The sequence below is a fragment of the Pristiophorus japonicus genome, chromosome 1 (genome assembly GCF_044704955.1).
Source record: "Pristiophorus japonicus isolate sPriJap1 chromosome 1, sPriJap1.hap1, whole genome shotgun sequence".
NCBI lineage: Eukaryota > Metazoa > Chordata > Chondrichthyes > Pristiophoridae > Pristiophorus > Pristiophorus japonicus.
The window spans coordinates 44,875,310-44,899,550 of NC_091977.1; the positions used below are offsets into that span (position 1 = coordinate 44,875,310).

General features: G+C 45.5%; 1 protein-coding gene and 1 non-coding gene across 10 annotated transcripts in view; one reads left to right on the top strand and one right to left on the bottom strand.

The window, feature by feature from the left end:
* The window catches only part of LOC139263173 (long-chain-fatty-acid--CoA ligase 1-like), a 232,975-nt gene that overhangs the window by 9,073 nt on the left and 199,661 nt on the right, over positions 1–24,241 (bottom strand). For all 9 annotated transcript variants that reach the window (XM_070878863.1, XM_070878919.1, XM_070878909.1 and 6 more), the window contains 4 exons: positions 23,055–23,127; positions 14,161–14,249; positions 4,232–4,348; positions 903–1,046 (listed from right to left, as the gene is read on the bottom strand). In XM_070878863.1, the coding sequence (XP_070734964.1) occupies positions 903–1,046; positions 4,232–4,348; positions 14,161–14,249; positions 23,055–23,127 (423 nt within the window). The remainder of the gene's footprint in view (positions 1–902; positions 1,047–4,231; positions 4,349–14,160; positions 14,250–23,054; positions 23,128–24,241) is intronic.
* Positions 2,069–2,261, top strand: LOC139279808 (U2 spliceosomal RNA). Its single transcript, XR_011596530.1, has one exon. It is a non-coding gene; the product is annotated as a U2 spliceosomal RNA (small nuclear RNA).

The following is a 24,241-nucleotide window of genomic DNA, read 5'->3' on the forward strand; positions in this document are numbered from 1 at the left end:
GATGTGCACTTGGGCTTCCTTTCGAGGGAATTTAGCCAATTTAACTGCAGACCTACATTCGGGAGCTTTCCAGGTCAAGCTAGCTTTTAACTCAGACTTACAGTCATTAGATCTATTGCAATATCCACATATTAAATAATTTTTTTTTTAAAATCATCCACAGGATGTGGGTGTCACTGGCAAGACCAGCATTTATTGCCCATCCCCAGTTGCCCTTAACTTAATTTATGAAAAAAAAGTTCAGATGTTCGTTTATTCAGCCTACTATTATATATCGTGCACATCCTATTAATTATGAAGTGGTCAGAATGAAGATTGTATTTATACATAATGTTTGTACAGGTCACTTTTACGGCTGTAGTAGATTTTAATAAGTCCATTGATTTTACTTAGTTGCAGTTTAAAAAGCAAGGTACATTTGAATTGATTTTTTTTTTAATTTGCTTGCTAGGCCATGTCAGAGGGCTGTGGGTCTCGAGTCACATATAGGCCAGACCGGGTAAGGACGACAGATTTCCTTCCCTAAAGCACATTAGTGAACCAGATGGGTTTTTACGACAATCCGGTAGTTACATGGTCACCATTATTGATACTAGCTTTTTATTCCAGATTTATTTAATTAACTGAATTTAAATTCCACAGCTGTCGTGGTGGGACTTGAACTCACGTCTTTAAATCACATCCAGTAACATTACCACTATGCTACTGTACCCTTGACAGAGTGCAGACACAAGGGGGTTAAATTCAGTTTGGGTAGCAGCACAAAATGGGAGACAGTGAATCAGCAGCTTTTTGTCTGCTCCGGCCCAAACTGAATTTCACCTCTAAGGAGCCACGACCAAGTTATAGCACAGTTCAGTGGTAGTGCAGAATCCATTGTTGCATTTGGAGAATAGAATTACCTGCAAACTGTCACCATGAACAAACACCTGGGCAACTGGCTCACTCCGCACATAGATGTTTTCAATTTTCTCTGGTGCAATGTACTCGCCCTGTGCCAGTTTGAATATGTGCTTCTTTCGATCAATTATCTTCAGAGTGCCATTCTGTTTTTAAAAAAAGCAAATTTCGTTCAGCTGCTCGTCTTTTAGTCATAAGCTGCTATGCATTCTAACATCAATCAAATGTTGCTATTAAAAGGTTCTACAGCTGTGTGATTGTATGGCTGTAGGGTCCCTCTTTCCCTTCTTATTGGTCACTGCAGGAGCAGATTGTAGCACGAAAGGGAAAAATGAGTTATCGTAGAAATTTACAGCATGGAAGGAGGCCATTTCGGCCCATTGTGTCCACGGCAGTCGGCAAAGAGCTATCCAGCCCAATCCCATTTTCCAGCTCTTCGTCCGTAGCCTTCTAGGTTACGGCGCTTCAAGTGCACATCCAAGTACTTTTTAAATGTAGGGAGGGTATCTGCCTCTACCACCCTTTCAGACAGTGAGTTCCAGACCCCTACAACCTTCTGGTGTAGAAATTTCCCCTCCAATAGCCTCTAAACCTCCTACCAATTACTTTAAATCAATGCCCCCTGGTTGTTGACCCCTCTGCGAAGGGAAATAGGTCCTTCCTATCCACTCTAACTAAGCCCCTCATAATTTTATATTCCCTATTAAGTTATCCCCTCTGCCTCCTATGTTCCAAAGAAAACAAAGCCAGCCTATTAAGAGGGTTGGTGGGCTGGAGGGGGTTACAGAGAAAGCAAGGCCCTGGAGAGATTTGAATAAGAGGATGAGTATTTTAAAGGCTGATTCCACCAGCTATCTCGCCCAGCACGGAATGTGACTCACTACCAACAGGAAGGATGTTATTTTAACTACTACGAATGCATAATGAGGGGAAATCAATCTCTGTACCTTTAACTAACAGCGACATGGAAAGGGGGGAATTGAATTATTTTTAAATTCCACTTGGCACTGAAGTGTCTGGAACTCATAACAGGAACTCCAGGAAAACAAAATACTGACAAATGTTAAACAGTAGGGAGATTGGAGTGGTAGCAGTAGGGGGTATCAGGCCTTCAAACCAAGCATAGGTGACAGGAAGTCAGTGAGTGGTGCTATTAAGCATCAAGTATCTGTTAGTCTCGGCCTTTTGGCTAAGATCATGCGTAACTGACCTGACCAGCCACCATGACCTCCGGGTGGTTTCTCCCTGGTCAGGAAGGTATATGCTTGCTTTTTTGGAAACAGGAGGTGGGTGGGGTGGCTTGACCCATCCACCTCCACGGAGGTGTGTGGGGTGGCTTGACCCATCCACCTCCATGGCACGAACCTGGTATTGCAGTACTTCCAGGAACGGTGCAGTGGCTCTAGGCCTTTTGGCTAAGAGCATTGGCGCAGAGTGATCCTTGGCATGTGCAAGGTGACCTCTGCCGTTTGTGATTTGACAAAGAATTGGAACGATTGGCTACGAATTTATAAAATAAAAAAATTTTAAAAAAATAAAAAAATCTGTTCAGACTTTAATCACACCATTACTGCAGACTATACAAGTCTGCCAACATAACAAAGTTATAATCTATTGCATCGTTTTGTCAAATTTAGTCATTAAGAACGTTGTAGAAACCATTTTTTTTTACACCTCTAGGCCACTGCATCATGACCAACACAAGAGATATGTTCAAAAACCTCAGTTTAATATCCTTGAGCCACTCACATAAGTGGGCTCTGCGTGGAGCCAGACAGTGCTTTGCACAAGCACATTTGCAAATAGGTCAGCCTTTCGAAAATTCTATTTTCTTCCATGGATGTATCTCCCTTAGAAGGTATCAACCCACTAAAAATGGACATGCGAGGGAACTGGGGGGTGGGGGGGGGGGGGCGGGAAAGAGACTTAATCCCATTTCTCTGTAGCGGGCTTTAGTGCATCAATATGCTTATAGCTTTGGGAGCTATTATGCCATGGTAGTGAAGTTTGATCATATAAAATGGAACGTCTGGATGAAGGAAAGGTCTGATAAAAGGTTTGTAGAACATGTTTGTATTATGCAGGTTCCCACTCATTTCTATACTACTGAATGTTTGGAACACCAAATAGGTGATGACATACAATACTACATTAACAAGTTAGAGGTTAGTCTAACAAGTTAGTCCATTTCCCGTTCGCATCATGAATTAAAAAGTCGCAAGTTTAGAAGATATCTGTGGGCATTTTCCAGATTGGGTAGCACCGTGCATCAGCAATGTCCTTTCACCATCGAGACCTGGGTCTTAATCCAGCCGTAACAACAGGATAAAAGTCACTGTTGTTTAATAGTTTTAAGGATTGAGTTTGAGCAATCTCAAATCGAATTCCTAATGGCGATGGACCTACAACACAAAACAATTCCTTAATTTGGTGCTGACTGATAATCTCACTTAGAGGATCCACAGGGATAGCTGGTGCAGTGAGGGGTACTTTTCCAGAGGTGGGGGTTGTGGCATACAGTCGGGGAAGAGTCGAGGAAATTTGAGCCTGTGTCTAACCCTAGCTATTCTTGACAGGATGCTCAAAATTGGAAAGTATTCCATCCGTTAGCACTAATGGGCCACTTTTTGACTGAACTGCATCAAATTGAGTACTCTTTTGAAAGCTTTTGAATTACTGCATCTGCAGCAATGAATTATATACCATTCCATATTGCTTATGTATTTAAATTTTAAAGTTCCAGAGGCATAAAAAAAGTACCTATAGGATTTATATTCTGTCATCAGTTGATCTGAAACACAAGTGCAATTCTATGCACACTAGTAAAGGTATCATGCAATGGGTAGCTTTCCAAATTGGTAATGGAGATTGAGTGTCACCAATCAGAACAATTGAGGAAATATTCCAATGTCCATTTCAGCCTCCACTCTGGATTGCTATCCAAAAACCCCACAGGATCGCTGTGACGTCCCCGTCCCTTGAATAACCCTAGCAGTCTAGGGTCACACATGAAAAAGTAGCTGAGGTACCAGAAGGAGCCGACAGAACCAGAAACCAGGACAACTTGCAAACATTCAATTGTTTTAAAACTTTGTGGAGTACCATATTAAAAAGTCCACCTTTCCGGAAAGAAAAAAATGAGCCGGATACTGGTAATAAAATGAGAGTAAAATAAATAGTGCATTCTAATATAATCTATATTTACAAAAATTAAGGTCACTTCTGGATACTTAGGATTTATGACTCAACCATGGTCCTATAACTATATTCTTGCATTACAAGCCAATTGCACTTTTACTGTATGGGGAGATCAAAGCAGTTTCTTCCTTACCGGCAGCCATTTTCCTATATCCCCTGTATGCAACCAGCCATCGTCACACAGAACTTCTGCTGTTTTCTCAGGGTCTTTTAGGTAACCTTTGAAAACATTTGACCCTTTTACACAAATCTGAAACATGAAACACAAAGAGAATTTCCGACACCACGAGCAAAGTGTTGATAATAAAAACGTTAAACGTCCATGTTTTCGTCTTAATCCCTCCACAAAATAATCTGGTGCACACAACAGGAAGCATATCCACCATGCTTGTTCCTAAAAAGATTTGATTCACCAGGCGACATCTCCATGTTTTATACATCATAGAATGATACAGCACAGGAGGCCGCCATTTGGCCCATTGTGTTTGTGCCATCTTTTTGGTAGAGCTAACCAATTACTATTCTGCTCTTTCCCCATTGCCCTGCAATTTTTTTCCCTTCAAGTATTGAATCTGCTTCCACCGCCCTTTCAGGCAGTGCATTCCAAATCACAACTTGGTGTGTAAAAAAAAAATGGTTAAGAATATAAGAACATAACAAATAGGAGCAGGAGTAGGCCATACGGCCCCTCGAGCCTGCTCCACCATATGATACGATCTTCCAAGTTGTTAATATAGATTGTAAATAGTTTGGGTCCCAGCACTGATTCCTGCAGCACCCCATTAGTTTCTTCATGTCGCCTCTGGTTCTTTTGTCAATCATCTTAAATCTGTGACCTCTGGTTACTGACCCTTCTGCCACTGGAAACAGTTTCTCTTTATTTACTCTATCAAAACCATTCATGATATGTGACAGACTCTGATGCCATTCAGCGCTTGGGACGTTTTACGACTTTAAAAGCACTATATAAATGCAAGTTGCAGTTGTTGATAAAGAGGAGTTCAATAGATGTCTCCAAGCAGCCATCACATTATTTTTTTTTAGAAATAGGAGCAGGAGTAAGCCATTTGGCCCCTCGAGCCTGATCCACCATTCAATAAGATCATGGCTGATCTGATCCTGGCCTCAACTCCACTTCCCCGCCTGCTCCCCTAGACTCCCTTATCTTTCAAGTATCTGTACCTTAAATACATTCAATGACCCAGCCTCCACGGCTCTCGGAGGTAGAGAATTCCAAAGATTCACAACCCTCAGAAGAAATTCCTCATTTCGGTTTTAACTGCTCCAGCAGGACATGTTGTTCATATTAGGAGACTTCAATGGTGAATAGAAGCCAACAGATCAAACTTGTCCAAGACCATTGGAGTACATGGCCAAGAACAACAAAATGACATCGGTGCTGCCCACGTCTAGATGTGTGGCACCTACTTTCTCAGAAGACATCCACAGATACACGTGGTTCAGCAACACTGGAACTGCCAAAAAAGGAAATAAACCATATTATTACAAACACTCGGGTGTTTGGTCCAGCCCTTCAGAAGTGCCGAGTATTGTAACTCGGACTATTGTCTTCTTGAAATTGAAGAGAACTGCTGATCATTCCAGAGGCTCAGTTATTGAAAAGTTTGAGAGTAGTTCAAGTCATCATCAGTAAACTATCATTTCAAACTTGAACTGTCCAATCGCTTTCAGGCACTGGCAGAGCCCACAGGTGATTCAAAGATGGACTGCGACACTTTTAGAGATCAGCTGAGCTGAGCTGAGCAGCACTGCAGAAGACGTTCTCGGAGATAGATGTTCTAGGTGCTCGATCTGGTTGAGGGCTGTAGGAAGGCAAAACTCAACCAGGTTCCACAGCTCAGGGAGCTAAGGTGACAGAAAAAGACAACCATCAAGAGAGACAAGGCGACCTATCTGATATGACTTAAAGAGGCTGAAACAGCAGACCACTACAACATCCAGAAAATACATGCCAGTAGTGAAGAGACTGCAGAAATAATATGCTCAACTCTCAAATTGTCCCATAACAGTCACCAAGTGGCCCCATAGCAATCGCCAATGGAGACCAGTTGACCGACTATAATGACCAACTGGAGCAGTGGTGGGAGTACAGCCATGAGCAGCTCACATTCACATCTAGAATTCTACTTCAGGAACTCGCCAATAGAGCTAAAAGTGCAAGAATTGGCATGTCAATATCTAGCAAGCCTCCCACTAGCAATTAAAGGCGGCTTAGCCAAACTGAAGAATGGAAAAGCACACGGCATATGTGGCATCACAAGAACTCTTGAAAAATGTGGATTAAAGGCAGCGTCAGTCGAAGGCAGCGTCAGTCTATCGCATATGCTATTTGCACAAGTATAAACTGGCAAAACTCTTCCCCACCAGTGATGCCAGGGCAGTCTCGTGTATTTTTATAAAGGCAAGGGATCTAAAACAGACCGCAGTAACTACAGGTATTACCCTACGGTCAACAGTTGCTGAAGAATTTGCTTCAGTGACACTTGCTCACATCAAGAAATCTTATGAGCGACAAAAGCTGCAAACAACAGCCTGGCTTCACAGAGAATAGGTTAACTGTTGAACAGATATTTACACTACAGCAGGTGGCAGCCAAATGACACAAATGTTGTAAGTTTCCTACAACAATTTGAAATAAAGCTCTTGACTCACTGAATAATTACATAGGATATACGACACAGAAACAGGCCAGTTGGCCCAGCCAGTCCATGCCGGAATAGACAGTGCCTATGGTTCCTGTTATAATCTCTAGGTAGCCCTACTGAAATTATATTAATTAGAGAGCTTCACGCCCATACAAGCAGCATTGACAGAAACCTTTGAGCCTTTCAAGTTCAATACCAGAGTAGGTTAGGGTCGTGTTCTCACTCCAACCTTTCTGAACATGAACACATATTCAACTACTTTTTCTTGATATCTGGTAAACATGAGGAAAGTTTTCTAATTTCACTTTTGAATTAAACTCATTCATATAAAGATAAAGTACAGAAGGTGGTGATTCGGTCCATCGTGCCCGTGCCGGTTCTTTGAAAGAGCTATCCAATTAGTCCCACTCTCCTGCTCTTTCCCCATAGCCCTGTAAAATTTTTCCACTTCAAGTATTTATACAATTCCCTTTTTTTTTAAGTTATTATTTCATCTGCTTCCAGCACTCTTGCAGGCAGTGCATTCTAGATCATAAAAATTTGCTGTGTAAAAAAAAGTGCTTACTCATGTCGTCTCTTGTTCTTTTCAATTACCTTAAATCGGTGTCCTTTGGTAATCGACTCTTCTGCCACTGGAAACAGTAGCTTCTTATTTACTTAATTAAAACCCTTCATGATCTTGAACACCTCCATTAAATCTCCCCTTAACCTTCTCTAGTCTAAGGAGAACAATCCCAGTTTCTCTAGTCTCTCCACATAACTGAAGTCCCACACCCGATATAATTGTAGTAAATCTCTTCTGCACCCCTTCCCCGACATCCTTCCTAAAGTGTGATGCCCAGAATTGATCGTAGTACTCCAGCTGGGGCCTAACCAGTGATTTATAATGGTTTAGCATTTTAATCTTGTGCCCATTAGCTTTGTGCTCACAATCCATATCAAATAGCCTGATAGCTTCTACATTACCTATATCTGTTCAAAGGCTTTTCTTTCTTCCATTCATGAGATATAGGATAAATGTAAAATTGAATTTCTCTTACGCCTTTGCCCATTTCATCCGTACAAAGAAAACTTGCTGCTGACCACTACGGCCTGAAAATAGAGTCAGTTCAGACCAGACCAAACACTCCAGAATCTAGGCCGACAGAGGAATAGTCTATTGGATGAGACTGTCCTCTCCGGTGGATGTAAAAGATTCCACAGCACTATTTTGAAGAGCAGGGGATTTCGCTCTGGTTTCCTGTGTTGTGTATCTGTAAAGCATGCACTCGCATGTTCCGCCACCAGGGAGCTCATCCCCTGAAGTTCCAAGGAATCCCAGCATCCCTTGGGAGTACTGTATATAAGCTGCAAGCTCTGCAAAACCTGCTAACCACCACGTGGCAGAGGAAGATCGGTCCTTGGTGCATCAAAGCAATTTCGAGCCTGAGAGAGAGGAGGCAGATGCTGAAGTACACTGGGTGCATACATTTGACGAAATGTCCACCTATAATGCTGAACTAAAATTGAATGGCTTACCCATAGCCATGGAACTGGACACTGGCGCTAGCCAATCCATCTTGAGTAAAAAGATGTTTGAGAGACTGGTGCAACAAGGCATTCAATCCAGCCGTGAGCCCCATCCACACGAAACTGAGAACGTACACCAAAGAGCTCATCACTGACCTGGGCAGCGCCATGGTCAAGGTCACCTACGAGGGCACGGTGCACGAACTGCCATTCTGGATTGTCCCGGGCGATGGTCCCACACTGCTTGGAAGGAGCTGGCTGGGCAAAATCCGCTGGAACTGGGATGACATCCGAGCGCTATCACATGTCGATGAGGCCTCATGTACCCAGGTTCTGAACAAATTTCCTTCCCTTTTTCAGCCAGGCATTGGAAACTTTTCCGGGGTGAAGGTGCGGATCCACTTGGTCCCAGAGGCACGACCCATTCACCACAAGGCGCGAGCGGTACCTCACATGACGAGGGAGAGAGTGGAAATTGAGCTGGACAGGCTGCAACACGAGGGAATCATCTCCCCAGTGGAATTCAGCGAGTGGGCCAACCCGATTGTTCCAGTATTCAAAAGTGATGGCATGGTCAGGATTTGCGGCGATTATAAAGTAACTATTAATCATTTCTCGCTACAGGACCAATACCTGTTACCTAAGGCAGATGACCTATTTGCGACGCTGACAGGAGGCAAGACGACCAAGCTCGACCTGACTTCGGCCTACATGACGCAAGAGCTGGAGGAGTCTTCGAAGGGCGTCACCTGCATCAACATGCACAAGGGACTGTTCATCTACAACAGATGCCCATTTGGAATTCGGTCGGCTGCAGCGATCTTCCAGAGAAGCATGGAGAGCCTACTCAAGTCGGTATCACACACGGTGACATATTGGTCACGGGTCGGGACACCGCTGAGGCACCTACAAAACCTGGAGGAGGTCCTCCAGCGACTGGATCGCGTAGGGCTGCGGCTGAAGTGGTCGAAATGCGTCTTCATGGCAACAGAAGGGGAGTTTTTGGGGAGAAAGATCGCAGCGGATGGCATTCGGCCCACAGACGCCAAGACAGAGGCTATCAGGAATGCACCCAGGCCACAGAAGGTCACGGAGCTGCGGTCGTTCTTGGGACTCCTCAACTATTTTGGTAACTTCCTACCAGGGTTCAGCACCCTGTTAGAGCCCCTACATGTGTTATTGCGCAATGGTGAGAACTAGGTATGGAGGGAAAAAAAAGTATTTGCTTTTGACAAAGCCAAAAACATTTTATGCTCCAACAAGCTGCTTGTATTGTATAACCCGTGTAAAAGACTTGTGCTAGCACGTGATGCGTCGTCGTATGGAGTCGGGGGTGTATTACAACAAGCTAACGTTGCGGGGAAGTTGCAACGTGTCGCCTATGCTTCCAGGAGCTTGTCTAAGGCCGAGAGGGCCTACAACATAATTGAGAAAGAGGCATTAGCGTGTGTATTCAGGGTAAAGAAAATGCATCAGTACCGGTTTGATCTCAAACTTGAACTGGAAACCGATCACAAGCCCCTCACATCCCTGTTCGCTGAAAACAAGGGGATAAATACTAATGACTCAGCCTGCATACAAAGGTGGGCACGCACGCTATCAGCGTATAACTATACCATCTGCCACAGGCCAGGCACCGAGAACTGTGCGGATGCTCTCAGTCGGCTACAATTGCCCACCACGGGGGTGGAAATGGCGCAGCCCGCAGATGGTCATGGAAGCGTTTGAAAATGATAAATCATCTGCCACGGCCCACCAGGTTAGGACTTGGACCAGCCAAGATCCTCTGCTGTGTACTGCATGGGAGCTGGGCCAGCATCTCCATTGAAATGCAAGAGCCAATCAAGCCATTCCAGCGGCGAAAGGACGAGCTGTCCATTCAGGCAGACTGCCTGTTGTGGGGTAACTGCGTAGTGCTACCAATAAAGGGCAGGGAGACGTTCATCTCGGATCTCCATAGCACACATCTGGGTATAGCAATGATGAAAGCGATAGCCAGATCCCACGTGTTGTGGCCCAGTATCGATTCTGATTTAGAGTTCTGTGTACGGCAATGCAGCGTGTGTGCTCAGTTGAGCAACGTGCCCAGAGAGGCACCACTAAGTTTGTGGTCCTGGCCCTCCAGACCATGGTCGAGGATCCATGTCGACTATGCGGGCCCGTTTCTCGGTAAAATGCTCCTGGTGGTGGTGGATGCTTTTTCAAAATAGATTGAATGTGAAATAATGTTGGAAAGCACGGCCACCGCCACCATTGAAAGCCTGAGGGCCATGTTTGCCACCCACGGCCTGCCTGACATACTGGTCAGTAACAACGGGCCATGTTTCACCAGTGCCGAATTTAAAGAATTCATGACCCACAATTGGATCAAACATGTCAACTCGGCCCCGTTTAAACCAGTCTCCAATGGGCAGGCAGAGCGGACAGTACAAACCATCAAACAGAGCCTTAAACGAGTCACAGAAGGCTCACTCCAAACCCGCCTGTCCCGAGTACTGCTCAGCTACCGCGCAAGACCCCACTCGCTCACAGGGGCCCCTGGCTGAGCTACTCATGAAGAGGACACTTAAAACCAGACTCTCGTTGGTTCACCCCAACCTGCATAATCAGGTAGAGAGCAAGCGGCAGCAACAAAATGTAAACGATGGTCGCGCCACTATGTCACGGGAAATTGATCTGAATGACCCTGTGTATGTGCTAAACAATGGACATGGTCCCAAGTGGATCGCGGGCACGGTGATAGCTAAAGCAGGGAATAGGGTGTTTGTAGTCAAACTAGACAATGGACAAATTTGCAGAAAGCACCTGGACCAAACGAGGCTGCGGTTCACAGACTGCCCTGAACAACCCAAAGCAGACACCACCTTTTTCAAGCCCACAACACATACCCAAAGGATCAATGACACCACGCTGGACCAGGAAATCGAACCCATCACGCCCAACAGCCCAGCAAGGCCAGGCTCACCCAGCAGCCCTGCAGGGCCAACAACACGCCAGCCCAGCGAGGGCACAGCCAACACACCAGAACAGACATTTGTACCGAGGCGGTCCACCAGGGAAAGAAAGGCTCCCAACCGCCTCACCTTGTAAATAGTTTTCACTTTGACTTTGGGGGAGGGTGGTGATGTTGTGTATCTGTAAAGCATGCATTCCCATGTTCTGCCACCAGGGAGCTCATCCCCTGAAGTCTCAAGGGATCCCAGCATCCCTTGGGAGCACTGTATATAAGCCGGCCCCTAAGGCCTGTTCCTCACTCTGGAGTGTCTTATTAAAGACTGAGGTCACTGTTACTTTAACCTCCCTGTGTGCAGCCTCATCTGTGTTAGGAACACAATATCCTGAGTAATATTTATCCCTCAACCAACACCACTAAGAAAAAGATTATCTAGTTATTATCAAGTTGCTGTTTGTGGGACCTTGATATGTGAAAATTGGCTGTCACACAACTGGTGACTACACTTCAAAAGTACTTAATTGGCTGTAAAGTGCTTTGGGGTGCCCCTATGTCATGAAAGGCACTCTATAAATGCAAGTCTTTTTTTTCCTCTGTGTCCTATTTGACCCCGTGCTGAGCTTCTGACCCCAAATAATCTTCATCAACAAGACCATCTATTTCCACCTCCTTAATCTTACCTACTTCTGCCCATCTGCTGCTGAAAATAACATAAGAATTAGGAACATGAGAAGGCCATACGGCCCCTCGAGCCTGCTCCACCATTCAGTAAGATCATGGTTGATCTTCGACCTCAACTCCATTTTCTCGCCTGAAACCCATATCCCCCGATTCCCCTAGAGTCCAAAAATCTATCGATCTCAGCCTTGAATATACTCAATGACTCAGCTTCTACAACCCTTTTGGGTGGAGAATTCCAAAGATTCACAACCCTCCGAGTGAAGAAATTCCTCATCACAATCTTAAATGGCCACCCCATATCCTGAGACTATGCCCCGTAGTTTGAGACTCTCCAGCCAGAGGAAACAACCTCTCAGCATCTATCCTGTCAATCCCCCTCAGAATCTTATATGTTTCAGTGGCATCCTCTCTCATTCTTCAAAACTCCAGAGTACAGGCCCAATCTGTTCAGCCTCTCCTCATAGGACAACCCTCTCATCTCCTCCAGTCCTACAATTCCCCCACTTTAAACTCTCCTTTCCTCAAACTCTCATCTCTTGTGCATCTAGCCCTCTCTTTAGCCTCACCACTGATGACCGTGTCTTCAGCCATCTAGGTTCCATGTTCCAATTCCCTCCCTAAACCCTCAACCATCAACCATCCTCTCCTCCTTTAAAGACCCTCCTTAAAACCCAGTTCTGTTACTAAGATTTGGTCTCTTCTAATATCTACTTCTTTGGCTTGGTGTCCATTTTGATTTAAACAATTACATCTTTGTGGATCCTTGGGATGTCTTTCTACATTAAAGACGCTATATAAATGCAAGTTATTATTATTTAATGGCATATAACACGAATGCTCTCATTGTGACCAATACAGTAATTCACTTTAAAAAATAAATAAATCTTATTTCACACCCTATAGCTAAATTAACTCTTACAACAATAACAGACATCATCATCATAGGCAGTCCCTCGGAATCGAGGAAGACTTGCTTCCACTTCTGAAGCGAGTTCTTTGGTGGCTGAACAGTCCAATGCAAGAGCAACAGACTCTGTCACAGGTGGGACAGACAGTCGTTGAGGGAAGAGGTGGGTGGGACTGGTTTGCCGCACGCTCTTTCCGCTGCCTACGCTCGAGTTCTGCATGCTCCCGGCGTTGAGACTTGAGGTACTCAGCACCCTCCCAGATGCACTTCCTCCACTTAAGGTGGTCTTTGGCCAGGGACTCCCAGATGTCAGTGGGGATGTTGCACTTTATCAGGGAGGCTTTAAGGGTGTCCTTGTAACGTTTCCGCTTCCCACCTTTGGCTCGTTTGATGTGAAGGAGCTCCAAGTGGAGCACTTGCTTTGGGAGTCTCGTGTCTGGCATGCGGACTATGTGGCCTGCCCAGCGGAGCTGATCAAATATGGTCAGTGCTTCAATGCTGGGGATGTTAGCCTGGACAGGTCGCTGATGTTGGTGCGTCTATCCTCCCAGGGGATTTGTAGGATCTTGCGGAGACATCATTGGTGAAATTTTTCCAGCGACTTGGTGTCTACTGCACATGGTCCATGTCTCTGAGCCATACAGGAGGGCGGGTATTACTACAGCCCTGTAGACCATGAGCTTGGTGGCAGTTTTGAGGGCCTGGTCTTCAAACACTCTTTTCCTCAGGCGGCTGAAGGCTGCACTGGCGCACTGGAGGCGGTGTTTGATCCAGTCGTCGATGCCTGATCATGTTGATAGGAGGCTCCCAAGATATGGGAAGTGGTCCACGGTGTCCAGGGCCGCGCAGTGGATTTTGATGACTGGGGAGCAGTGTTGTGTGGCGAGGACAGGCTGGTGGAGGACCTTTGTCTTACGGATGTTTAGCGTAAGGCCCATGCTTTCATACGCCTCAGTAAATACATCGATTATGTCCTGGAGTTCAGCCTCTGTATGTGCACAGACGCAGTGTCGTCCACGTACTGTAGCTTGACGACAGAGGTTGGGGTGGTCTTGGACCTGGCCCGGAGACAGTGCAGGTTGAACAGGTTCCCGCTGGTTCTGCAGTTTAGTTCCACTCCAGCGGGGAGCTTGTTGACTGTGAATATATAAACAGACACATTCTCTCTATTCCCGTGGTCCAGTATAAATTAGTTTGGAACTCCCAACACACAAATTTCAAAGATTAATGCAGTTTTAATTAATTAGTCACAGTACAATTACTTTAGTGCATTATTCAGATCTAAAATTAAATCTTTATAACATGCTGTTATTTATACACAAGAGTACAGAACATTATCCACTTACCTCGCCCATTCCTTCTGCTGCAAAATAGTTCATATCTTCTACGTCAACAAGCTTAATCAGATTACAAGGCATTGGCGCTCCAACATGGCCTGTAGATGAAACAGGAGATGCAGCTATGAAGGAGCTAACCTGCACATACTAAAATTGTGTGCATAACTGGGAATGTGTTTCACTGGTAAAAATGGAATTTACTGATATTCATCATTTTAGCTTAAATTACTCCATTCAACATGTTTACTTCAAAATCCATAAAGTATTATTTTTCATAGGACGTCAACCAACCAATGTCATCAAGAAAAATGTATATTTTAATATTCTGCACCAATTTAGTGCAAAATTACTGTATGCAACTTTCATACCAGCTCAACCAGCTTTCCACTCCTTTTAAACATTTACAACCAATATTACAATATTTGCAAAGACCTGATTGTTAAAGATACTTTTCATCATTAAAACTTACTTGAAGCACAAAATACATTTACATATCTTGCTGGTTTGTGTGTTCTGGGTATGCACTCAGTAAAAACACATTTACTCACTGCAGTTTTGCAGCCAATCAACTTCAATGTAATTTAACTTAAAATTACAAGATATCATAAACTAGTGGAATAATTACAGTAATTAACCTTCATAGGAACAGAATTCACAGTACAGTATGAGTGGGGAAGTGGGTATTGTATTAAACTCTGGGCACTATCAATACATATTTTAACTGCACAAAGGATATTTTGTAGCCATTACGCCTGATGCATATAAATACTGCAATAAGTTGAGTGTTTTCACAATACTTTTAAAGAGAATTCCTCCGAGTCAGAAAATCCAACTTGCACAAGATGGGGTGGAACTTAGAGATTGCACTCAAGTCAGAAATACAACTGATAGCAAATTTTGTAAATTTCTAAATCAAAAAGACCTGGCTAGAGGGGATATACTGGAGAGGTAAGTAATGTTTAAAGGGAAATGAGGAAAAGTTAGGAGATAAAGACACAGCAGCTGGTTTGTATACTGAAGAGAATAACTTTGATGCCATAAAAGTCTGCCCAATACATATATTGATACTGATATTTGACAGAGGATGATCCTTACATAGGATTACATAGGATATACAGCACAGAAACAGGCCATTTGGCCCAACCAGTCCATGCCGGCATTTATGCTCCACTCGAGTCTCTTCCTATCTTTCTTCATCTAACTCAATCAGCATAACCCTCGATTCCCTTCTTCCCTCATATGCTTATCTAACCATCCCTTAAATGCATCTATACTATTTGCTTCAACCACTCCCTGTGGCAGCGAGTTCCGCATTCTCACCACTCTCTGGGTAAAGAAGTTTCTTCTGAATTCTCCATTTGATTTCTTGGTGACTATCTTGTATTGATGGCCTCTTGTCTTGCTCTTCCCCACAAGTGAAAACATTCTCTGTGTCTACTCTATCAAAACCCTTCATAATTTTAAAGAGCACTATTAGATCGCCCTTCAGCTTTCTCTTTTCAAGAGAAAAGAAACCCAGCCTGTTCATCCTTTCCTGATAAGTACAATCTCGAATTTCTGGTATCATTCTGGTAAATCCTTGCAAATCTTCACTGCACCCTCTCCAGTGCCTCTATATCCTTTTTATAATATGGCGACCATATCCTGTGGGGCACTCTCAAACCTATAGAAGAGATATAGAAGAAAGCAGCAACATTGAAATGAAACTGAAGGAGCATGCGTTCAAATATCTCGTTTGGGGTTGCAGTTTCTATATGAAGAACTGGTTGTTCCAAGTCTTTAGATAACATGACGGTAACTAGTTCTCCCTCTTGACATGTACACAGACTTCATGTACAGAGACTTTATGTATGGCCTTGTGAATGAAAAGGGCATGGGAGTCGTTTTTTTTAAAAAAAGGCACACATGCGCACAGTGTTTATCAGAAAATTTGAAAGTAAACAACACGTCCCTATTGAGTTAGAGCTAAAAATACTGAGACTAGCTCCAACTCCAAAAATTAGTACCGAGAGGCTAAGATTTCTATGATGAGAGAGATAAGGGGAGCTGATCACGTGACATAATGAGCATCTAATTATACACTAAAAATAAATGCTTCTTTTAAGAAAGGAGAAATTGGTTTTAAAATATCCTCACGTTTTACAAACAATTCACAGACAACAGTGGAATGCACAGTTTAAACTCAAGATACATCAGAGTTGGAACAATTACGAAAGAAAATTCCTCATTTATATAATAAAATTTGCAGCTCATGACCTTAAAAAAGTCATTTTTGTACTATTCACCATCCAAATTATGGCTAAGGGGATCAAGGGGTATGGAGAGAAAGCAGGAAAGGGGTACTGAGGGAATGATCAGCCATGATCTTATTGAATGGCGGTGCCGGCTCGAAGGGCTGAATGGCCTACTCCTGCACCTATTTTCTATGTTTCTAAATTACTACCCTCCAGAGAGCTCTTGTATCAACCCTAATACATTATCAAAACCACTGCACAAAGATGTTAATGAATGTTAGAAGTATCAATTTACTCATCTCCACACAAGGGGTCCAAGTTTCGAGCCGCGCCTAGAACGGCGCAATCCCGACCTGGACGCCCGTTTTTCGCAACACAAAGTGCGCCTAAAAAAACCTCCAGATTCTCCACCTCCCTGCAGGTCCTCTGGCCCTCGGCACAGCGCAGCAGGAGTTGGAGCCAGGTCCCTGCGCTGAAAACAGTGCTGGGACCTCTGCACATGCGCGCTACAGTGGGCGCGCAAGTGCAGTAGCTCCAGGCGCCCGAAACTGTGTGGGAGGGGCCTGAAGTACACAGCCCCTAGCCCTGGCCGAATGGCCTCACTGGGGCTGCGTGAATAAGGCTCCTCCCACGGCCAGCTCCTGTTTCCTGCCAACCCGACTCGACTCCCGCTTCCCCCCGCCCCCGCACCGGACCCGACACCTGCTCGCTCCCCCCCCCCCCACCCCCCGGACCGGACCCGACACCCGCGTACAAAAATCTTCACTTCCTCCATTCTAAGTTAGTTTGGAGTACGTTTTCACTCACGAAACTTTGAAATCAGGCGTAAGTGGCCGGACACGCCCTCTTTTGAAAAAAAAATTCTGTTCCAAAGTGAAACTGTTCTAACTGACTAGAACTGGAGCAAACTAAATGACGAGAATTCCGATTTCTAAGATACTCCGTTCTACACCAGTTGCTCCTAAAAATCAGGAGCAAATCATGTGGAAACTTGGGGCCATTTATTGGTTAGCTGTCAACAAATTAAATGCAGCAAAGATCAGATTACTGCCTGGAAATCACCGATGGCCAACTAGTGTCCCTCTATACCATCCTTTTTTGAGATTTCATATACATTTCACTGATCTGAATGGCCCTCAATGCAAAGGCTCTTCAGGAAGGTGTTTGAAGTTGTACATATATTGTAGAGAAAGTATAATGTAAATCTGAGGTGTCCCATCTCTATGCCCTCTTTTTGATCTGATACAAGGAATTGGCCAATACCCTGTTGAATCAGTTGAGATCAGCTAGGGAAGAAATGGAAAATAGGAAGGGCACAGGTTACAGCCGGCATCGGTTCAAAACCAAACAAGGCATGGAAGAGACACCAACAGTTTAGGTTGGGGAAGGGAAGAGAGGGGAAAGGAGGAGGAGGAGGAATTTGATTTTTTTTATTTTGGAGTCGCTGAGAGAACAAAAACTCTATACCAGTCATCATCATAGGCAGTCCCTCAGAGTTGAGGATGACTTGCTTCCACTCTAAAAATTAGTTCTCAGGTGGCTGAAGAGTCCAATGCGGGACCTACAGTCTCTGTCATAGGTGGGGCAGACAGTGGTTGAAGGAAAGGGGGGCCGGGGAGCCTGGGTTGCCGCACACTCCTTCCACTGCCTGTGCTTAATTTCTGCATGCTCTCGGCGATGAGACTCGAGGTGCTCAGCGCCCTCCCTCCACTGAGTGGTCTTGGGCCAGGGACTCCCAGGTGCCGGTGGGGATGCTGCACTTTATCAGAAGCGGCTTTGAGGGTGTCCTTGAAGCGTTTCCTCTGCCCACCTGGGGCTCGCTTGCCATGAAGCAGCTCAGAGTAGAGCGCTTGCTTTGGGAGTCTCGTGTCAGGCATGCGGATGATGTGGCCCGCCCAACGGAGCTGATCGAGTGTGGTCAGTGCTTCGATGCTGGAGATGTTGGCCTGAGCGAGAACACGGACGTTGGTGCATCTATCCTCCCAATGGATTTGCAGGATCTTGCGGAGGCAGCGCTGGTGATACTTCTCCAGCATTTTGAGATATCTGTTGTATATAGTCCACGTCTCCGAGCTATATAGGAGGGCGGGTATCACTACTGCCCTGTAGACCATAAGCTTGGTGCCAGATTTGAGGTCCTGGTCTTCAAACACTCTTTTTCCTCAGGCGACCGAAGACTGCGCTGGTGCACTGGAGGCGGTGTTGCACCTAGTCATCGATGTCTGCCCTTGCTGACAGTAGGCTCTCGAGGTATGGAAAATCGTCCACGTTGTCCAAGGTCTCGCCGTGGATTTTGATGACCAGGGGGCAGTGCTGTGTGATGGGGTCAGGTTGGTGGAGGACCTGTGTCTTACGGATGTTTAGTGCAAGGCTCATGCTTTCGTACGCCTCAGTGAAAGTGCTGACGATGGCTTGGAGTTCGGCCTCCAAGTGTGCGCTAACGCAAGCGTCGTCTGCGTACTGTAGTTCAATGACAGAGGCTGGGACGACCTTTGATCTAGCCTGGAAGCAGCGAAGGTTGAACAGATTCCCATTAGTTCTATAGTTTAGTTCCACTCCAGCTTGTTTGCTGAGGGCGAGATGAAGTATTGCACCGAGGAAGATAGAGAAGAGCGTTGGTGCGGTGACGCAGCCTTGCTTAACCCCGGTCCGGACATGAATTGGGTCTGTGGTGGATGCGTTGGTCAGGATCACGACTTTCATGTCATCATGGAGCAGGCGGAGGATGGTGACAAACTTTTGAGTGCAGCCGAAACAGAGGAGGACGCTCCATAATCTCTCCCGGTTGATAGTGTCAAAGGCCTTTGTGAGGTCAAAGGCGGCGATGTACAAGAGTTGGCACTGTTCCCTGTATTTCTCTTGCAGTTGTCGCGCAGTGAAGATCATGTCCGTTGTACCCCTTAGTGGATGGAATCCACATTGCGACTCTGGTAGGAGCTCTTCAGCCATAGGGAGAAGACGATTGAGGAGGAATCTTGCGATGGCTTTCCCTGTGGCCGACAGCAGGGAGATTCCTCTGTAGTTACCACAGTCGGACTTGTCCCCTTTCTTGAAGATGGTCGTGATTACAGCATCCGAGATCTCCTGGCATGCTCACCTCCTTCCGGATAAGAGAGATGAGGTCATGCATTCATGCCAATAGTGCTTCTCCGCCATTCTTTAATGCCTCGGCAGGTATTCCATCCGCTCCTGATGTCTTCTTGTTCTTCAGCTGATGGATGGCCTTTTCTACCTCATGCCGCGCTGGGGTTGTGCTGAGATGGTGGCAGGTAGCATGCTGTGGGATGGAGTAGAGGACACTCGAGTCAAAGACAACAGTCTCGGTTGAGGAGATCTTCGAAGTGCTCCTTCCAGCGGGAACTGACTGCCCCTCTGTCCTTGATGAGTACCTCTCCGTTCTTGGTCAGCAGTGGGGTAGGGCCTTGGTTGCTTGGACCAAAAGTGGTCTTGACTGCGCTGAAGAATCCTCGGACGTCATGGTTGTCGGCTAGCTGCTGGATCTCCTGTGCTTTCTCCACCTATCAGCTATTATTTAGGCCACGGGCTTTTTGTTGGACCTCGGCCTTCAGTCATCTGTAGAGTTGCTTTCTTGCTCTCGAGTTGAGTTGCTGCTTTAAATTCAGAAATGCCATCACTTGCATCTTATTAACCCCTGGATCTGCTGGCATTCTTGTCAAACCAATCTTGGTGTTTCGTGGTCATGTGACTGAGCGTCTCTTCGCAGGTGCTGATTATGGAAACCTTGAGGGCAGACCAGGTGCTGTGGGCACTGTCCCTGGATCATCGAGGGTCGCCAGGTTGGCAGTGAGGTGCTGGCTGAATAGGGCTTTCTGATCAGGGTCTTTGTGTGCCTCTGCGTTGATTTTTCTGTGGCATTGTTTCTGTTGCTGTTGTGCAGCTATATTGATGATAATGACAGAGCAGATTAGGCGGTGGTCCATCCAGCAGTCGTCAGCTCCAGTCATGGCACGGGTGATGTGCACGTCCTTGCTCGGACGATGATGTAGTCAAGCAGATGCCAGTGCTTGGAGCGAGGGTGTTGCCATGATGCCTTGTACTTGTCTCTGTGACAGAACAAGGTGTTGGTAATGACATGGCCATGTTCTCAGCATTTTTTCAGGAGCAGGGTACTGCTGGAGTTAGATTTCCCTACCCCCCCTCTGTCGATCACATCTCCCCAGAGGTTTCTGTCCTTTCTGACTCTGGCGTTGAAATCGCCAAGGAGGATCAGCTTGTCGCCCGTTGGGACTCGGGACAGGGATTGTTCGAGGCTGGAGTAGAATTCCTCTTTGGTCTCGTCTGTAGCGTTCAATGTCGATGACTGTAGCGCACTGGTTCCAGGCTAGAGTGAGCCGAAGAGTCATGAAATATTTGCTTATCCTGCAAGGGGAGCCTCTGAGACAGCCCACCAGTTCATTCTTGATGGCGAAGCCAACTCCATGGAGGCAGCGTTCTTCCTCTGGTTTGCCTTTCCAGAAGGTGGTGTAACCACCATCTTGCTCTTTGAACTGGCCTTCCCCTGCCTGCCGGTTCTCGCTTAGGGCAGCGATATCAACATCGAAGCATCTGAGTTCCCGGGCAACGATAGCAGTGCCATGTCCTGGTCTGTCACTGTTGGTGTTGTCCATGAGGGTCCTGATGTTCCAGGTTCCGAACTTCATTTTGAAGGGTGGAAGATGCCTGTGCACGAGTGCTTTTAACGTGGGGTGGCTGTTGCACACCAGCTACCACATGGGCTTAGCAGAGTGAGGTCTTGGCCCAGTGTCAAGGGAATCCAAGACGGCGGGAGACCAGACTCTCTACTGTACGGGCCTAGTTGCCTATGGTGGAATGTGAGCCATAACCTCAGCACTGAGCAGCGCCTTTAGGAGAGATGGTGAGAAATCCGAGGTGTGGAGAGTGAGAGTAAGAGACTTGAAGCAATGCTTCATTCTGCCAGGTATTAGTTCCTGAGGTCCAGCAAGACTGTGAAGACAATGCTGTTCAAACCAAAAAGTTTTTCTTTTTTCATTTTCTTATAAAGTTGTTACACAGGATTGTTACGGTGGACAGAAAAGTGGCAAATAGAATTCAATCCAGAGAAGTGTGAGGCAATGCATTTGGGGAGGGCTAACAAGGCAAGGGAATATACAATAAATGGTAGGCTACTGAGAAGTGTAGAGGAACAGAGGGACCTTGGAGTGCATGTTCATAGCTCCCTGATTGTAGCATTACAAGTAGACAACATGGTTAAGGTGGTATACGGGTTACTTTGCTTTATTAGCCGAGGCATAGAATACAAGAGCAAGGGAGTTATGCTTGAACTGTACAAAACACTAGTTAGGTCACAGCTAGACTACTGCGTGCAATTCTGGTCACCACATTACAGGAAAGATGTGATTGTACTGGAGGGGACACAGAGGAGATCTACGAGGATGTTGCGAGGATTTGAGAATTTTAGCTATGAAGAAAGATTGGATAGATTGGGGTTGTTTTCTTTGGAACAGAGGAAGCTTAGGGGAGGCTTAATTGAGGTGTATAAAATTACAAGGGGTCTAGATACAGGACCTATTTCCCTTAGCAGAAGGGTCAATAACCAGGGGACATAGATTTAAAGTAAGTGGTGGAAGGATTAGAGGGGAGTTGAGAAGAACTTTTTCACCCAGTGGGGGTCTGGAAATCACTGCCTGAAAGGGCGGTAGAGATAGCAGTCATCATTGAATTTAAAAAGTACTAAGAGCTGGAAAGTGGGATTAGGCGGGAAACCTCTTGCGGCCAGCATGGATACGATGGGCCGAATGGCCACCTTCTGTGCCGTAAATTTCTACGATTCTATGGATAGGAAAAGAAAGATCACACCTATGTCTCTAAAGTTAAACATTTGTCTTTTGGTTTCCTCTACATAATCTTTGCGGTTTCACATTTCAATCCTTCATCTGTTTAAAAAATGTTCCCATTCCATTCCCTTTCCCCTCCTTCACCTTGATAAATTAATCTTTCACAGCTTACAATCAGTAGAAATTATTAGCTTGTACATTTATCTTTTAGTTTGATACTTTTCATTACACTCAAGAAAATAGCGTAAATAGGGAAAGCAATTTTAGCGCTCAGGATTAACTGAAGAAATGCTCAACAGTAGTGAAAAAAAATCACAAGTGCACTTTTCACACCAAAGGGCCAATTTTAAATGCCGGTGGAGAACGGATGAATGGAGTGTGCCTACTGCCACCATTTACTGTGCCAGTAGTAAGACCAAGCAACTTACAGGCCTGGGCCTTGATTACGTTCCATCAGTAAGTTGCTGGGTGTCCCACTGCAACTCGCCAATTCTAGGAAGATGGGCCATTGCCCAGCTCCCACGCTGAGATGGCCAAGTGCCAGACAGCGGATCCTCCTGGCCCCACCAAAAATAATACATCAATACTGCCTAATCCATTTTCTGATTTGTCACCAATAGTCTCAAGAACCCTGCTAAGGCCGCTCACCACCCTGATTTTCCGACTGCTACGAGCTCCCACCTGCTTCAGGCAAGCGGCTGGGCTGCCCTGGTGAAGGTCCTGAGCAAAATGGTGTTGGAGCGGTAAGTCGAGCACTGGTGCTGGGCGGACCAAATCAAAGGCAGCCCACAGGTTTCTTAAAAACCAACCAAAGCATTGTTTCTAGACGTTTGGTAGAGAGAAAAAGCTTTACCTGGGGTCCAATCTCCAGGAATGGTCATTGTACAGCCTGCCGTGCACTCAGTTTGTCCGTATCCCTCATAAAACTGTAAAAGATTACCATGACAAAAGTGCAGAGTTTTTAAAAATGAAATATACTTAAGGTCCCCCCACAAAAAAAAACATCAGCAAGGGTTTATCCATCAGAATTCGACAGCCAAGGTCAAAATTTTAAAATTCTAAAGTTTGCAGCGAGTAATGTTCCACTGCATGTATCATGCATGTTTCCAACTGACCCACATAGCACACAATAATACAGAAATATGGACAGTAGCTTCAGCTGAGTGACATTATAGCAGTATACTGTTCTGAGTGGGAGAGCACTTACAGTATTCAGAATATGGAAAGTGTACATACTGTACTACTGCAGTACATCTCAGCTCAGGACTTTATACATATTCCATTGGATGCTATTTTAGAGCACACAAGAAAACAAAACACAATGGAAGTCCCCGCCCAAGATTACTCAGTACACCCCTGGAAACATACACATGGTTGTCGAGTTAAGATAGGTTGAGGCTCAGCTATGATACCTCCCTTGGGTGGGGGAATCCAGAACATGGGAGCCAGGCCATTTGGGAGTGAATTCAGGAAGCATTTCTTCGCACAAAGGGTTGTGGAAATCTGGAAAAAGCTCCCTCCAAAGACTGTGGATGATGGGCCAATTGAAATTTTCAAGACGAAGATCAATAGATTTTTATTAGGCAAAGGTATCAAAGGAAATGAAGCAACAGCAGGTAATTGGAGTTGAGGTACAGATCAGCCAGGATCTAACTGAATGGTGGAAGAGGCTCAAGGAGCTGAATGGTCTACTACCATTCCTATGTTCCCGTGGTCAAATATTTAACACTGAAGTTCATGTACGAACAACTTGGGTAATGGTAGTAGATGGCTGTTGGGTTAATACAACAAAACTATAACAGTCAGCACTTTGAGAAAAGTGCAGCACATGAGCATTTAAGGCATCAAGTCAATACGTGGATGCAATATTGCACAAACATTTCACTGTGGAGAACTGGCCCCCACTTAGCGGTAACCAGAAACAGGACTGTCTGGTGGAGAATCAGATGGGAGTCTGGGGGCGGGGGGGGAGAAAGAGGAGAGGTAGAGTGGGGAGGTACAGGGCTGGGCGAGGGTGAACAAGGATTGGAAGAGGGGGGG